Source organism: Chanos chanos, chromosome 13 (genome assembly GCF_902362185.1).
Source record: "Chanos chanos chromosome 13, fChaCha1.1, whole genome shotgun sequence".
Taxonomy (NCBI): Eukaryota; Metazoa; Chordata; class Actinopteri; order Gonorynchiformes; family Chanidae; genus Chanos; species Chanos chanos.
Window position 1 is genome coordinate 3,518,062 of NC_044507.1, and position 18,802 is coordinate 3,536,863.

An 18,802-nucleotide genomic window follows, 5' to 3' on the forward strand; every position below is an offset into this window, starting at 1 on the left:
CACTTGTTCTTAGACGTGACTGTGTGTAGAACCTGTTTACCAATGCAGCCTTCAGTCAGACTCTGTTCACTCTCATTTTAGAGGTATGTGAATGTTACCGGCCCCAGACCTAGGGGATATCTGGACCGGCAGCAAGTGATGCACAGGCTGGATAACACTGTGAATCAATGAAGAGAGACGACATTCTTTAGTGTCTAACTATAGCCAGCGGCATTTTATTTTTGAACAGCAGAAACGTTACTTTCTTTAATTCAATCTTTGTTTCTTTTTGTATCAGCGTCTACATTTTAACATGAAGAAAAATAAACATTTTACGACAACAGGACAACAACGAACGAATTCTCTTACTGTACAAAAAAAAAATGTTTTGGTTAGAACGTATCATAACACATTGGATGAAAGTATACATCAAAAAAAGAAAACAAGTGCAAAATAATCAACAGTTACAAATACTCCGGTTTGCTGATGACAAACATAAAGGCGATCAGGACACCTGCACTCACGTGCTTAACTGTACTGCGTTAACAAGATATATAAACTGGTAGATACAATCAGAAATCGAATGACTAAACGGAACTAACATGGCATTTCTCTAGTTTAACAATGTGAATTACATTCAGAATAGTAACACATTCGTGATATTAACATCAAATCTTCATGTGTGACAAAACATACCGTGTAATGTTGAAATTTACAAACACACTTGGTACAGTGAAAAATTTCTAGCTAACGTAGCTAACATTGCTATTTCAGGAGTGATGCGGCATTCAAAGCACATAACCAACTAGTAACTACGGACTGAAGCATTCTACCTGTCTCGCAATCACACCAAAATACTTCAAAACATGTACATAAGAATTCCGACAGTGTTTCATAAAAGGATAAAGTTATTTTTCCGTACCTGTGAATCAATGAAGAGACATGAGATTCTTTAGTGTCTAACTGTATTTTATTTTTGAACTGCGCGGGCTTAGAGCTTGAAGCTATGTCTCCCTAGCTGACCCACAGGAGTGCGGAACGCCACCTACTGTCTGGATGATATCACAATTAGAATAGCTCCGATTATCACAAAAAATTAGGGGGGGTATCTGTTATTAAATGAAACTATGAATAGAGGCAATTTCTCAATCCTCTACATGAAGCTGTGTCCATGTGAAGCTTCATAATGTTTTAAGATATTTATCTATTAAAATTTTCCTGCAGCTCATCTTTGTAGGGTATAGTTTGTTTGACCCCTCAAAGTCTTAACTATTGCTCTTTCTTCTGTCGTGATTAGTCATTCTGACTGGGTGACAATATAGAAAACTTTCTGATACAGACACTGGATCTAATGCCACACAGTTTCTCAACAGACCTCCAGCAATAGGTGTCATTTACACTAGGGACACCGGGGACACATCCTTACCACTTTTTGTCATGGCCCGTTTTGTCAGCCTTTAGTTGGTTAATAATGAATAAAATTACGTTGGTACAGAGGCTTATCATGTCAATAAAGAGAGAGTCCCCACATGCTTACTGATCGGTAAATCTAAACCAAAACACTGTGCACTCTTTTATGTATAGGTGCATTCCATGTAGGTTCCACACAGAGATGATGTAATTAACTGATCAAATCACTGACCTGGGGGGGATTTGAGAGAAAGATAAAATGGATTCACGGGGCTATAATTATTTCATCCATGTAAGCAGGTTAACATTGTAGCATGGTGACACACGTAAAAAGCTCAAGCAGCACTTAAAGGCTTAAAGTGGTACTGTTTAAATTCTATCGGCAGTATGTGACCCACTTAAAAAGGGTGTGAACACGTCGAACCAGTCACTGTCTCCAGCACTTTTCAAAACAAACTGACGCCTGTGCCTCCAGCAGTACCTCTTACAAACTAGTTTTGTAATCCTGATTTGAGTATGGATTATTTCTACTGTGGTTTCGGGGGGGAAAAAAGAGAAAAGGGGCGGGGGGGGGGCATGCTCTCATTTAGAACCATGTGCTTGGAGACTACTGTGGGTTGTTTTGTTTGTTTTTTGTGATTGCAGTCTTGTGCAGTCTTAAAGGATAGGTACTTGTTGTATACTTAGTGATGGTTCTGTTAGAAATATGGAAACATACAGGGAGTGAAATTTTAAGCTTTTTAACAGACATGTAGTTGTAAATCAGGAAAAGATGATAAAAGACAATTTGTCAAACACAGACAGTAACAGATAGGAATATGCCTGAACTGGACTGCTGAGTAATTTGGTCCCACTCCAGTTTAACAGCAGCATTTACAGAGTTCTGGAACAAACTCTCTCTCTCTCTCTCCCAAGTCTCAGATCATATCCACTGTCTACTATCAGCCATTTCCTCAACTATCCTCTAGTCTTACATAAAGCTGCATACTCTCACTGCCATGGAGACTGCTGAGAAGTGATCCTCCATTTCTTCCTAAATAGTGAAGCTCATCCAGTTCTATGAGGCAGCATGTAGCCCCTGTCTGTTCAGACCACTGCTGAGTGTCTGTGAGAACTAAGGCGTGATTAGTGGTGGGCAGATCAATTATTTTAGTGAACTGATTCTTTTGAACAGTTCAAGAAACAAGATTTTTTGGGGTTTTCGAGCTTTGATTCCTTTGCATTTCTGGAATATTTCCTGACTCGTTTCTTCAGCTTTGGGCACTCGATGAAGCTTTACACTGAATGCAAAAGGCCGTGTACAATAATTACTATTGATAAAATAATTACTCAAACTTTACATCATTTCAATAAGGCTGTTTATTTCTTCTTTGTTAATGTTCCCTTTATATTTAAAATTCAAAAAGGTAAAATAAATTGTCACACGATAGTGTGAGGTTCTTGGATTACTTAGTCCACAAAAGAGTAGGGAAAAAAACAGTACTTAAAACCAATAATTATCTGTGCAGTGTGTCCTCCAGTTTCTCTGTTCGACCACGCCACCTGTTCTCCTATATACGGGCCGGGCGGTGTCGTTTATACTGCTCGTTTCCAAGCTGCGCGTCAATGCCCCAGCGTCTTCACCGAATTACGTCCGTGCAGTTCTGGAAATAGAGGAGAAAGGCAGGCCAGTACACGGTTCCTTCACTAAGATGAAACTATCACGACTGACAAGGGGAATGAAACTAACGAACCAACACACTGACATTAAGCAAGCGCACAGCCTAGGATTCCCCGCCACTCTGCCAAGACCCCAGCCAGCACCCGTGTTGTGCATCGATGCGAACAATAAAAGTATGTTCTCTCACATGCCTGGGCAAGTGTCCCAATGCCTGCCAAGTACCATTAGTGTCTCGCCCGTCGACACACTCGATCCGCTGCGCTTCGAGCCGACGTCTTTTTCTGGCGTCTTTGTTTCGTGACTTGAATTTCGAGCGTTGTGCTGGCTTCCCGTGCTCTCCCTCAAGCTCTCCTTCACCTGGCTAAAATGAACGCTTCAGGCAAACATCACCCTCTGTCCTCCAGTCCGGAGCTGTGGTGGGTGTGGTAAAGTTAATCTCAGCGATTTCTCCTCACCTTGATCCTCTGTCCAAATTTGGTGTAACACTACAAATCCATAAATTCACACAATTCCAATACAAAACCAAAGTAACAGTGATCAAACAGTGCAATAGACATCAAACCAACAAACCCACACCGCATAACAGGTTAAACCAAACGAATATTGGGTTCAAGTGAATTGAAATTAGCTAAAAAAAATGTCCCACTCCAACAAAATCACTATATTAATAAACATTCATAGCCTGAAACACGTCAGTTTAACATCATATTATTACATTCATGTCCTTAAAACTCTTTTTATTTCTTGCTTTCAAACAAACAGTCCTATAGTTTAATATTTGAGAGATAAGTTTCTAATATCAGTATGTAAATCAGGTAACATAAACCAATACGTCACATTTATTAACTACATAAAAATTTCTGTTTTGTCAAACAAAATGGAGACTGTGTGTCTTTCAGCCTCTTTCATCCTTGTTTTTGAACTGTCAAAGATTGTATCTGCTAGCTAGGCCTATGGGATACTGGAATGGCAGTGATTCCACTGAATCAACAGAACGACCAACAAAATGAGTTGAGTCTTCGGGTGTCTTCGGGTAGACTCAGCTACTGCATGAAAGACTGTAACTGTCTAACTGACTATAACTGTCAGACTGTAAAGGTCTGCTGAGCTTTGAGTTCATAGGAATTCTGTACATACCAGTCCACATGAGCACTCAGTTATTACCATCACTACTGATGCATAAACAGCATTTTAAGAGAAACATTAGATCATTCTGATTTCACTTAAGTTTTACATACTTTACACACTTGAGCTTTGTGGTAAATACAAACACCACAGCTCTATACCCCTGTCTCTCCTGCCTCTCTCTCTCTTTAATTCACTGATCTGTGATCAGATATGAACCCGTTTAACAATGCCTCAGTCGTTGTAAGCCAATAAGCTCCACCTCCTGTACCACACACAACAGTACACACAGACATACACAAGAAAGCAGGTTCCACCTCACAATCACTCCCTCCAGTGATCTGTTCCTATACTGTGCCAAATAAGGTAATATGGTAATAAGGCAAAGGGTAGAAAGTGAAAGTACAGCCATTTGTCCTCAGAATCCATTTGGTTTTCAGTCTGATCTCCTGAATATTGAAAACAACACAGAGTAAGTACTAGAACAATAAATTTTGACCGATGTTTTGTTTGGTGACAGATTAACATGTTGGGGAATGGATTGCATATTTGGTTCACTGGTGTTTTATGGATTGAAAAAGAGAAAGAGTGACTATAATAACCCTTAAACTAACTCAGATTTTGATCAATTTCCTATGCCTCCATACCTCAAATCTTCACATTCCCCACAAATTCACACATCCAGAAGAAAGATCAGCTCCCAAAACACATTTCATTCCATAAAACATCAAACTATGAATGTCTGAATTTTATAATGTTTCTGTTGGCAGCTGCAGCTGTTGAATGATTGATCAGACTTAAGCAAGAAAAAGACCAGAGAAAAACAGCTGAACACCTGAGTAGACAGAGAGTGCGGTGTCTGTGTTAAAGGTTGAAGATATAGTTATTGTGTAATTAGTAATGATTCTGTTAGAAATACATAAACATACAGGGCATGAAACATGAAACTTTAAGCTTCATGACAGACATGTAGTTTTAAATCAGGGAGAGATGATAAATGACGATTTGCGTGACAGAGACAGTAACAGACAGGTACATGCCTGAACTAGATTGATGAGTTTTTTGGTAACACTCCAGTTTAACAGCAGTGTTTATAAAGTTCTGGAACAAAAGGCTCTCTCTCTCTCTCTCTCTCTCTTGCTTTTGATTTATTGCCTAGTGTACAGTGGCCTGATATTTGTGGGGTTTTTTGTCTTTGCTTGTGTTTGACTTTGTATTTGCATTTTGAATTAAAGTTTGACTGCAGTTCTGTTATCAGGCTGTCTTTTGGTTTAAAGATTGTGAGCACCATGGCACATCCAATCAGAATGCCAATACAGTGAATGTCTTCAAAGTCCTCCAGAGTTTACTGACTGTTAGAGTGTGTAAGTGTGGGGGTGTGTGGCTTGGTTTATGAATGCACACCAGACACAATAACACAGTTGTCAGTCAATGTCTCTCTCTCCTTTGTGCATACACTGTTACTCAACACCAGTGAACACTATGAAATGCAATCACCCGGTGCAGAGTTCAAAGTCATATATGCTGGTCTGTTGCTGGCTGAAATTAAAGTCATGTTAATGAACTAGGAATAATTAAATAATACATCTCAGACTGAAAACTGTCAATGCAATGCAATCCAAGAAAAGCTGTTACGTCCCTGTGAGTTACATCTAGGGACTGTGGGAGGTAACAAAAAAATAAAACTTAAAGTGAGGGGAAAAAGATAGATGGGAAATGGAAATACGTGAATCGTGGATTTATTTATAAGTCAAGACAAGAGAAAATAAAGGGTTACAACAAAACCAAAGTAATAGCCAAAACTACTTAATCGCCATCATCTGAAGCTACGATTTAAACACACAGCGTAACTGCTATAAACAGGCAATAAAATACACACAGAAAGATATCACTGTAATTGAGAGTTACAAGATGCGCACACACGCACACGCAGCATTAACCCTGCCGTCTGGCCCACTGGCCCTGTCTATAGGTCTCCCCAGGTCTTTTAAAACAGCCGGTTCCGGTGAACAATTAAGCACCGGGTCTGTTAACCACTCATGGCAACGATGAGCACAGGGAAGAGCGGTACCTGGAGAGACATAAATTAAAGAACACCCCAACACCACAGCCGTAACAAAAACAAACTAGTATATGTGGTCTAATGCAATGAAGAATGCTTGGACTTAAACATCGGGGAAATGAATGGACTTTCCCTCTAATAAAAACTCTGGTAGTGTGTGCACACGGTCCCTTACAAATAAAATAAAATAAATAAATTATATATATGCTTGTGTGTGTGTGTGTGTGTGTGTGTGTGGGTGCTTGCGTGCACATGTTTCTGTATGTTTGGGTTCAGCTTGATTTAGGTGATGTCTCCATGAGGAGACTTCGTCTCCAAAATAAGAATTTCAGGGATGAAAGAATGAAGGATTTCCATCTGTTTCTAACATAATCCATCTGGAGAGAGTGAGGAGAGAGACACTGTATATGAACATGAGTCTCTCAGGGTCATGTGAGGAAGGTGTTTCTGCCTCTAAAAAGAGTCTGTCTGAGGAGACCTATGAAGCTGAGAGGTGAGCTGTGTTTTACTGACACGTGAAGTATGACTTACGAGGAGTCTTTTTTCATACAACTCTCACTGTGGTTCTCTGGGTTAAGGTGTTTACTTCTCTATTACTCACAGTGTTCACCAGGAGAGATCAGACTCACCTGTACCCAGCTGTGTGTCCATGAAGAGTGACCGCTCTCAAGATCAACCACCAAAATTCAGAGAGAGAGATTTACCTGATGAAGAAAGGTAACATTTGTGACACTGTTCCTTTAAATTCAGGTGCTTTTTACAGCCCTAAGTGATATAGAACCTATATGTGGGGTAGAAAATTCTACTACATGTCATTGCAGCAGTTTTAACTTATTTGTAACTATCTTCTACAATAAATGCTTGCATTCTGTTTTGTGATTAATAGTAATTGTCACATAATCAGGTAATGCCACATAATCTATACCTACCTTAAGGCTGAACCAGTTTTTACATGAAGTCAGTCAGGGATCTGAGGTCACAAAAATATTCTGTTTAGTTGGAGCATGTGTTGTCAATAACAGTGATAGAAACAAAAATCAGTGTTTATGTATTCAACTAACAAAACTTTGTCCCTTGATTTGATTGTTGTGGCATGTAAAGCCCTCTGAGACTGTAAACAGTGATACTGGGCCCTAAATAAACTTTAATTTGAAATTTGACAAATACTAAAACCTTGAGCATGACGACTGGAGGACAGAGTGTGACTTTTATTCTCTTTTGTCTGGCTCTACACACTGCATTTTTGAGAACTGCCACTGTTGACTGAGTTAATGAGATTACACATATTTAGCATTAAAAAAGAAAATTGTTTAGTTTATCGTTTACAGTTCATAATTAGCTATACTTAAAACATTTAATCATATGCTATATAGTAATAATTATTTCACATATTTCTGTCTGTTATTTATAGTACACAGCTGGACAGATCAGACTCACCTGTACTCAGCTGTGTTTCCATGAAGAGTGACTGGTCTAAAGGAAAACCACCCAACATCAGAGAAGGAGGTTTGACTGATGAAGAGAGGTAACACTTGTGATAATGTCCCTTTAAATTCTCTTGTTTTTTTTACAGCTGTTCTTGACTCATGTCACTCATGTCAGGTCAGGTCAATTCAGTAAACTTTAAATGAATCTGTATTTTCATGGGTTATATGAATAGACACAGTGCTGGTCTTGTTAGTCTATATCTGTGTGACATTAAGTAGCAGGTCAGAGGAGGGTCATACAAGCTGTTCTCAGGCAGGTTTTGTGGAGGAGGTTTAGGAAATGACTGAGCAGATGTTTTCTGTCCAAAATGTTGTTTGTTTTGTGTTTTCCAAATAAACATTAAAATAAGAGACTAGAGTAAAAAAAATGGGCTTAATAGACCTTATCCACAGGTTTTCTCTGAATGGAGTATATTTAATGTTGTGTATTGAGCCAACATTTGTGGTATCTTTGTATGATCAGTGGGAAGGCTTACAGGGGCTAAGACAAAACCTGTAATACAAGTACCGCACCCTGGGAATTTCACCTAAGGAAATACAGTTTCATAAGCTCTAGAAGGGGGACCACACATGTAAGCTTGAACAGACAGTTAAAAAGAGAACAGTGACATGACTCAGGTGCGAAGCATTGACAGAAAATTGACTTTGCATTCATCAACACCACCTGTATTTTCCAGTTATCAAGAACACAGAGGGTGAATTACTGGAAAGAATGAAAAGACTAAGCTACTACAACAAGAACCAGTGAGCAAAGTAACAAAAAAAGCAAAAACAGCAGTGGATGTATTTTGTAAGCAAAAGCAGTTAGTGTAGACAAGAAACAATAAACCTGCTAAGGGAGTCAAAGCAAACACACATTACACTAACACAACTTTGAGAAGGAGAGATACAGCGAAAACTTTAGATCTTAGAACATTCATGTTCATGTCCATTTCATAAAACATTAAACGGTAGGTGTCTGAACTTTGTGAACTGTAGATGTTTCTGTTGACAGCTGCAGCTGTTCACTCATTGCTTTGTTTCAGACTTTTACTAAAAGGAGGAAAAAGATCAGAGGAAAACAGACTGAGAGTGTAGTGTCTGTGTTAAAGGCTGAAGAGGTCAGAGTGAGTCATGTGAAAAGCCTGATCTCAGTGTTTGAGTTGGGCTTTGACCTTTATGGGACTCAGTAAGAGTTATATTATCCCTTGATGGTCATTACTCGCACAGAAGACAGACAGATGATGAACCCACTGCTCTGAAATGTAAGAGCATACGGACTGTATTCAATACACTCCGGTCTTTATTACTGAGGCTTTGATTCAGGATAGAATATGATTAATGTTTAGTCTGTGATTGATCAAATTTTCATTAAGATCAGTAGTTTTCCTGGATTGCAGCCTGTACTAATGAGAGGTCTGAGCTTTCTAAATGTGACAAAAGCAGCACAACATCACCAAACACTACCATAATATTACCGTCTCTCTGAACTGAGTCTTCCTGGGCAGAGTAAAGAAGTGGTGGAGTCTAAAATGAGTGACTTAGGAGTCTGGCCATTGTGTTTGAGCTGTGTATCTTCTGACATACAGTCACTGTTAGAAACATTCACTGTGGGAACGATATTATGAGAGTCATTCTCTAATTTAGGATACATTTCACATCAGCAAAAAAATACAAAAACGATGTTCTTTCTCAATAGAACAATCAGTGGTTTAAGTTAGTATATTCTTTCTGTGTAACATATCTGCTAGTTGCAAAGCTTAAACATTAACGATTTTGTTGATTTTTTAAGGGAAAGGATATGTACTATTACTATGTATCTTTACTATTATTTATTACTGCTATTGTTTATTTATTACTAGTTAAAAGAATTGGATCTTTAAAAAATGTGTTGATGAGGCAGAAGGGGAAAGTGTGCCCATATGAATAATGTGTGATGTGACATATGTAAACTGATGATGATAATGATGTGATAATGATGACTGATGATGTAACTCAGTTGACAGGTAATACAGCTGACAATTGCCCTATTTTTGACCCATAATGTCAATTGGTCTTGCATGGCTGACCACATGTCATTTTCTTGAACAGGTTAATGTCAACATTGTAATTATATTAATTGACAATGCACTATTATAGATAAAATATTGGGAAAAAGAAGTGAGGACAGTCACCACAGTGTTCAACATGTCCACCACAGAGGAAAAAGACATCATGTGATCTTGGTCTCATGGTATTGGGACAAACCATTTTTGAGTTGCAGTGTGGAGCTCTGTTAGTAACACAGTTGACAGAAGTTTTGAGGACATTAATAAATTATGATATGTAAATTATTTAAATGAGAAAATCAAATTTTAAAATATTATTTTTCATTAATATTTAGACTTTTGAAATAAATAACAAATAGTTTTGGTTCACTTTAATGGTTTTTATTCATTATTTTGAAACCAAAATACCCTCAACCAGGAACATCATGACAAATTTCAAGCAAAATGAAGCACATGCTTTCCATTAACAGATCAATTCTGATATTTTTGAAGAAAGTAGTTAGAATAAATATATAGTAGAATATATATAGAATATATAATATATAGTTAGAATAAATATAATTATCACCACTGGAATGTAGCCCTAATTATAGAATGACTCACGACACAGAATCTTAACATCATTAAAAGATGTAAAAGCTTCTCTGATCTCCAGTGTAGTTCTATTTGTGTAAGCTTTAGCATGTCTGTCTCAGTCATGACAATACTGTAACTCACACTACTTTTCAAATGATTTCTTAAATCAGTTTACATGTGTTTATTATCCAATAGCTTACAATTAGATTATCATCCTTCAGTCATTTTCATGACATTCTCTGAATAATTATGTATAAATCTCTCAGAAATGCTGATTCTCTCTCTGTTATTCAGGAATCAGCAGAGGAGATCAAACTCACTGATTTCCAGCTATGTGTCTATGAAGAGCGATGGGTCTAAGGAGAGCATGCCACTTTACTTTGGTGAGGGAGATCCCTCCAGAGAACAAAGGTAACTTTTCTGATGTAAATACACATACGTTTAGGTGCTGTGACCTCAAAAGTAAATATTCCAGAATGTAAGGTGGATATGGAAGTGCTCATAGATTAATTATTCCACTTCTTATGGACAAATAGGACAAGAATGTGCTGTGAATGTCTATTCATCTGTAATATGAAATGAAACCAATTGTCAATGTAGTTTTGTTTTCATTTTTTTCTTTCAACTGCAGTGTCCAAAGAGAGGAAACACAGTCAGAGAATCCCCATATTCAGTCTGTCCAGAGTCGTGTTAACAACCTGATCTCCATATTTGAGGTGGGCGTTGTCATATTTTGGAATCAGTATATTTTATATTTGATATTAATGGCCATTTGATCATCAGAATGTATACAGGTGTCAGAAAACAAACACAGTATTGCGAAATGTGATAACAGACAATTTGTACCCAGTCCAACACTGTCTTTATGATACAGAATGCTTTCCAACATAGAATATGACTGATGATTATTTTGTACATGATCAAATCTTAATTCAGCTTAGTCATTTATTCTGCATAGACTATATTATTGTGACACAGTAACATATATCACATAATCATAAAATTCCAAATTTCCAGATGTGATTATATTACCAGCGTTGCCATAGCGATAACATTTCTGTGTCATTAGGGATCTTTTGCTGTATGTTCCTTAGTATACAGTTCAGTGTTCTCATGGTTTTCCAACAAAGAGTTCATCTGCTTACACATTTGAGGGATTTTTTTTCTTTTTTGAGGTCTTGGAAAACAAAATTGTCATCTTTGTGAAGAACGAACTGAAAAGACTGAAGAAACTTCTGACTGAGGAAATGTCAGAATGTTTTGGGGGTCTGAAGGAGGATGAGACCAGTGCCAGAGAGGGAGTTCTGAAGATTACACTGAACTTCCTGAGGAAGATGAACCACAATGACCTCGCTGCCACACTGACAAAAAGTAAGGGATCTGAGATGTCATATTTTATCCTAAATATGCAGGTAAAATACAATCATAGAGATATTTCGATTTTCACAAAAATTAATGTTGTACATCAAGTTCTGACTTATTCAGTAGCATAGTTTCTATTCTCTAATCAATATTTCCAGTCCCGTTGTTTTAATGGGCATTTGATCTTTATTCTGTTCAGATGACTGGATTGTAACTGCTCAGAGTAAACTGAAATCAAGTCTGAGGAAGAAGTATCAGTGTTTATTTGAAGGAATAGCAAAACAAGGAAACCCCACCCTCCTCAATAAGATCTACACAGAGCTTTACATCACAGAGGGTGAGTGTGGAGAGGTCAATAGTGAACATGAGGTCAGACAGATTGAGACAGCATCCAGAAGAACAGAAACACCAGAGACACCAATACAATGCAATGACATCTTTAAACCCTTACCTGGACAAGACAAACCCATCAGAACTGTGCTGACAAAGGGAGTTGCTGGCATTGGAAAAACAGTCTCTGTGCAGAAGTTCATTCTGGACTGGGCTGAAGGAAAAGCCAATCAAGATATCAAGTTCATATTTCCACTTCCATTTCGGGAGCTGAATTTGATGGAGGGAAAATACAGTTTGGTGGACATTCTCTATCACTTTTTTCCAGAGACAAGGGGACTAAAATTTACCAATAATGACAAATATAAAATCATGTTCATCTTTGATGGATTGGATGAATGTCGATTTCAACTGGACTTTGAGACAAATGAGATGCTTTGTAGTGTAGCAGAACCTACTTCAGTGGATGTCCTACTGACAAACCTCATTAAGGGGAATTTACAACCATCCACTCTCATCTGGATAACCTCTCGACCGGTGGCAAGCAACCTCATTCCACCTAGGTGTGTTGACCAGGTAACTGAGGTAAGAGGGTTTAATGACCAACAAAGGGGAGAATACTTTAGGAAGAGAATCAGTGATCAGAATCTCACCAGCAGAATCATCACACACATCAAGTCATCAAGGAGCCTCTACATCATGTGCCACATACCAGTCTTCTGCTGGATTTCAGCCACTGTTCTGGAGAGAATGTTGAGTGAAGCAGAGAGTGGAGAGATCCCAAAGACTCTGACTCAAATGTACACACACTTCCTGATCTTTCAGATCAAACAGAGGAATGAAAAGTATGAAGGACATTATGATATGCATCCACATTGGAATAAAGAGAACATTTTATCACTGGGAAAACTGGCTTTTCAACAGCTGGAAAAAGGCAACCTGATCTTCTATGAGGAAGACCTGAGACAATGTGGCATTGATGTCAGAGAAGCATTTGTGTACTCAGGAGTCTGCACCCAGATCTTTAGAGAGGAGTCTGGACTGTTTTATGGGACTGTGTACTGCTTTGTTCATCTGAGTGTTCAAGAGTTTCTGGCAGCTTTATATGCATATATGTATTTTTGCAACAGCAGGAAAAATCTTCTTGCTCAGGAGCAAACACTACTGGATGAAACAATTGAAACAGTGAGTGGTTTGCTCAAAAGTGCAGTGGACCAGGCCTTACAGAGTGAGAATGGACACCTGGACCTTTTCCTCCGCTTCCTTCTGGGTCTCTCACTGGAGTCCAATCAGACAGTCTTACGAGGCCTACTGACACAGTCAGTGAACGACTCGCAGAGCAAAGAGGAAGCCATAAAGTACATCAAGGAGAAGATCAGGGAGTGTCCATCCTCAGAGAGATCCATCAATCTGTTCCATTGTCTGAATGAACTGAATGACCATTCACTAGTGGAGGAGATCCAAAGCTACCTGAGGTCAGGGAGTCTCTCCAGAGCTGAACTCTCTCCTGCTCAGTGGTCAGCTCTAGTCTTTGTGCTACTGACATCAGAGGAGGAGCTGGATGTGTTTGACCTGAAGAAGTTCATCAGATCAGATGAATGTCTTCTGAGGCTTCTGCCAGTGGTCAAAGCCTCCAGAGCAGCTCTGTGAGTAAAAAATGTTTCCCTGCACAGAAATACGTTTGATTAGTTTAGTTTAGTATTTAAATTAATTTACCCCAAAACTCACATAAAGATGTGGTACCCAACCAAAATTTAAAGCTCCAGAAAATGTTTTTAAGCAAAGATTCACAACTGAGAAACCTTTTTACCTGAAGCTTTTTTACATATACACTAAAATACCACACCAAGCAACAATAAGTAGTGTTATTATTTTTCCATACAAATTATTGTGTGAGGATCACACAAGTACATTTTTTAAACTTCCCACCCCACAGCACAGCAAAAAAAAAAAAAAGATTTGTAGATCGTCTTTCCTCTGACTCATTAATTTGCCTCTAGGCTCAACATATGTGACCTCACAGAGAAAAGCTGTTCTGCTCTAGTCACAGTTCTCAGCTCAAAGTCCAGTCTGAGAGAACTAGACCTGAGTAACAATGAACTGAAGAGTTCTGGAGTGAAGATATTGTCTGTTGGACTGGAGAATCCACATTGTAAACTGGAGATACTGAGGTGAGTTGATACACTTCTCCAATAATCTTGTCCTTGCAGTAACTGGTATTCCCAGGTTTTGTTGTCCTTTTTAAAACACATTCCAAATTAAGCTAAAATCCATACAAAACCAGACTAAATCATGTTTTCATCCGAAAAGACAAATGTTGTTCACGTGACACAACACAGCCTCTGCAACACTGTATGCAACAAATAAGATAAGATAACACAGCAAATATTACAAGTCCTAGATTAGGGCACAAAGAAAAAAGAAAAAAAAAAACCAAGAATATAGTCACAAACTCAGAATGTGTTGCATAGTCTCAAAGTTTATTAACTGCACCGTCAGCCAAATGTTCAGAGAATCTCAAAAGCATAATGAGATCAGAAATACAGCCGCGACAATCATATCACAATGATCAGAAACACAGCCATGACAACCAGTCACAACAATGATCAGAAACACAGCCATGACAACTAGTCACAACAATGATGAAATGATCATGTGACCTAAAGATACTAAAGACTTATAATGTTTCATATATTTCTTCCTCCAATAAAACTGTTTATTTTGGGTTAAGAAATCATTTAAGGCCTCAAGAACATAGTCATTTGAAAATTTGATGAAATATCATAGAACAATGTAATGTTTGGGAATCTGTGGTTGCTGACAGATGGGATGGGAATGATGATAATAGGAATAATGGAGAGAAAATGCAAATGAAAAACCAGTAATAATATGCAATGGTATATACATAGTATATACATTGATTACGGCAGAAAGGGGAATAGGGGCAGGGACAACGGGTACCAGCGGCTCGAACAGCTGCAGCGCACGCCCACACCTGCTTCACCCGACAGCTCGACTGGCCCAGCCCTTAGAGCCAGTCCTTATTTTAAAGTTATGGACTTCCCTTACCCACCTTTTTCCAACATGCCAGAGGCTGTTCACCTTGGAGACCTGATGTGGATATGGGTACGGTCCAGTGTGAGCATTACACCCTCTCCCCTGGATTTTCAAGGGCTGACAAGAGCTCACCAGACGCCACCAAAAATGTGACATTTTCTAGACCACGGGTCCCTATCTTGGGGTAAACGGATTCCAGGGCACCCTGCCCTCCATAAAAAAGGAGAACTCTTCCTGGGGTGCCCACCAGCATCTCTGGATACATTTACATTACTGCACTGGCTGCCTTTGCACAGCCACCATCTTTGCACCTCTGGGTTCTGGAATTTTACCCAAACTCCCTTGTGATCACTGGGGTGTGACAGAGGCCATTGCCCTGTTCTTTTACAACAGCGTTTACCTATCTCTTACGATCAACTAACCCATGTCCAAGTGCTGTCCACATGGAACCCTTCTCCACTTCGGCCTTCAAAGCTCCCATTTCAGTAATTGCTACTGCCATCATGATCTACACCCATGGCGACTTAGGTACTGGTAGTCAATGTTGAGATCTGAGGACCTGCTTAATATGGTCAGCTTTTTGCATTTCTTGTCTTTCTTGCCTTTTGTAGAAGAATATGGAGAACCCATGCTATGTAGAGGCAGGAGCCAGACACACATCTGCAGGGGGAGGAATGATGTTCTCATGTTCTCTTGCTCTCTTTCTCTCTCCACCGCCAACTCCACCCCGTACACACACACACACACAAGCACACACTCACATACACGCACACACACTCATACAAAAGCATGCACACACAGTTGTTACCGCTTTTATGTTGGTATTTAGACTAAGGTCTTCTTTTGCCAAATATAATGGCCTCTGTTTCATCTTTGTTTAACTGAATAACGCTCTGTGACACCCAGTTGTTCTCACACACACAAACACTCATTTCTGTTACTCAGTGTTCATCCCTGTTACTGAATTGTTTTTTGTTTTTTGTTCGTTTGTTTTTTTAAAAAATTAACATAAACCACTTATTTTTCAATTATGTTTGGTCCAACATTTAAACAACTGTTTGATAAGTTGCATGATAGATTTTTGATAAAACTGAGGTTGAGGTTGGCTTTGTGTTTTTTTTTCCCTCTGCATATGCATATGACTTTTTCACCACAGGTATATATTTTTTTAAACATGTAACCAATTATTTCTTTAAAATACCCACTTCATTGAGGGAAAAACAAACTAACTAGTTAGCATGACTTTTAACTGATATTTTAACAGCTGTAAGAGTTTTGGCAAGAGGACCAAGAAAAATGCAACCACCTTCCATTTAGGAACCTTGCAAAAAATAAATTAAATGGCCTGAGATTGCCCATTACACATTTTGAATAGTTAAACATGTATGTTATTAGATACAGTGCTGAAAAAAAATAGTGAATGAAGTTTAATTTTGAAAAGTTACAATATGCAACTGGCACTGATTCAGCGGAATGGCCCATAAATCAGTCATTGCATGAAGTGTTTGACTGATGTCAATTTTTGAATAGAACATGTCACTCAAATATTATTCAGATGAAATGAAAGTCAATTATGTCTGTCCTGTCATTATTATGTGGTTGGGTTATCAGAGGGCACTACAATGGCAATGATGATATGGTAAGGGAATGTTTTAAAGTTTCAAATGATGGAGAATGATTGTAAATGACTCTCATTGCCTGTTCAAGATCACAGAACATTGATAAAAGAGGCTAAAATTGCATCTGTCCTACTACATCATTTTTATCCACTGAGCAATATTTAAAAATTGCTGTCTTGGGCAGGAAACACTAGTTTGGCAAAACTGATGGGAAAAAACTGATGGGAAATCTTTTCCTTATTTTCCCAATTCCCACATCAACAGTTACTTCATAAAAGCAAGGGAAAAAAATGGCTTTATAAAATGACCAACAATTATAATGAACAAGGTTATAATAAAATCTAAACAATCAAACAAAGCAAACAAAATCATGTAAATATCTAAACTGATATTTATATCAATACAAGCATCATATGACTGCATATTATCCGCTTTAATATATTTGTATGTACATGCAATATTTGATGTGTTATATTTGATGTGTGTTCAACTATGTAAAAGTGTTTAAACTAGGTTTCTCTCCCTTCCCCAGACTTGCAAACTGTGAAGTGACAGAGGAAGGATATGCTGCTCTGGCTTCAGCTCTGAGATCAAACCCCTCACACCTGAGAGAGCTGGATCTCAGAGGGAATGATCCTGGAGATTCAGGAGTGAAGCTGTTCACTAATTTATTAGAGGATCCGCACTACAAACTGGACACACTGAGGTCAGCAGTTTGTCAGTTGAGAATAAAAAAGGATCACTTTATAAGACAAAGAATGTGTGGAAAAGTTATTTTAATTACTCTTATGTTGTGGAAATTTATGTATTTTATAAACTATAACGTCTGAGTTTGATTTAAAAAAAAAAAAGATTTAATTTGATAAAAAAAACATTAATTTTCACAATAAAGATGGATTCCAGAATTAAACAATAAAATCAGAGGCACGATTTCATGTCTATCAACACCTCCTGTCAGTTTTAGTTATGAATGTTATTTTATTTATGAACTTTTTTTGATGTATGCGTGTTTACAGTATTTTTTTTTTTATTGAAAACAGTATACATTGAACTAAACATGCTCTCTGAGTACTAGACAAGATACTGCCCTGCACTACTTAGGAGGATGGAAACAACCAAGAAGTTTTAAATTGTGTCTGATAAAAATGTATTCGTCTTCTCTCTCTAGGTTTTTAAAAAGTCCTGTTGCAGAGGAAGCCTGTACTTCCTTAACTTCAACTTTGGGTAAAAACCCCTTACTGCTCAGAGAACTGGATCTCAGTGGAAATAAACTGGGAGATTCAGGGGTGAAACAGCTCTCTGCTCTGATGGTGGATTCACATTGTAAAGTGGAGAAACTGAAGTTAGTATTTTGAATCATTTCATAAATAATTGTATGCTCTACAAGTTAAACATGAGATTAGAGTCAGAACTTTAATCAGTGAACTCTGCGTTATTTGTGAGTATTTTTTTTAGTGTTGAAATTAGTTAGTTGACATTTCATTGTCTGCGATTTAACTGCCTAGCAGGGCACAGTGCACAGGAACACAATATAGACTCAAATCTGCACCTGTAATAGACAGGCAATTCTAAGTAAGTTTTCTTTCTTATTTTCATTTCCATTAACTGATCACACTGCATTATTAGGAAAATCAGAAAAAATAGAAAATGAAATTGTATTTATAAATTAACCAGTGAATAATCAATTAAAACCTTTGAAAGAGTACAGTTGTAGAACAGTTTTGCTTTCAAATCAAGACAGTGATTTTTTTGTTCTTTCCAGTCTTTCTGACTGTAATATAACAGAGGAAGGATATGCTGTTCTGGCCTCAGCTCTGAGATCAAACCCCTCACACCTGACAGAACTGGATCTCAGAGGGAATGACCCAGGAGACTCGGGAGTGAAGTTGCTCTCTGATTTACTGGAGGATCCACAGTGTAAACTGGAGACACTGAGGTGAATAACTAGTGAAACACAGCGTAAATATTAAGTTACCATGAAGACCAGTTAAAACGAAGGCTGTAGAAAATATGTTTTTGTAGGCTAAAATTTTGTTTAAATTAATGTTTAAATAAATGTGTTGCCAATCACTTGAGTGGTGCAACTTTTACTTCAAAATTAACAGTCC

General features: G+C 38.1%; 1 protein-coding gene across 1 annotated transcript in view; it reads left to right on the forward strand.

Moving 5' to 3' along the window:
• The first annotated feature begins 6,649 nt into the window (after nucleotides 1-6,649).
• Nucleotides 6,650-18,802, forward strand: part of LOC115826604 (NACHT, LRR and PYD domains-containing protein 12-like) — a 31,482-nt gene continuing 19,329 nt past the window's right edge. The window contains exons 1-11 of the mRNA XM_030790483.1: nucleotides 6,650-6,729; nucleotides 6,840-6,953; nucleotides 7,648-7,761; nucleotides 8,718-8,891; nucleotides 10,621-10,737; nucleotides 10,958-11,042; nucleotides 11,502-11,697; nucleotides 11,888-13,664; nucleotides 14,019-14,189; nucleotides 17,227-17,400; nucleotides 18,457-18,630. Of these exons, the coding sequence (XP_030646343.1) occupies nucleotides 6,650-6,729; nucleotides 6,840-6,953; nucleotides 7,648-7,761; nucleotides 8,718-8,891; nucleotides 10,621-10,737; nucleotides 10,958-11,042; nucleotides 11,502-11,697; nucleotides 11,888-13,664; nucleotides 14,019-14,189; nucleotides 17,227-17,400; nucleotides 18,457-18,630 (3,176 nt within the window). The remainder of the gene's footprint in view (nucleotides 6,730-6,839; nucleotides 6,954-7,647; nucleotides 7,762-8,717; nucleotides 8,892-10,620; nucleotides 10,738-10,957; nucleotides 11,043-11,501; nucleotides 11,698-11,887; nucleotides 13,665-14,018; nucleotides 14,190-17,226; nucleotides 17,401-18,456; nucleotides 18,631-18,802) is intronic.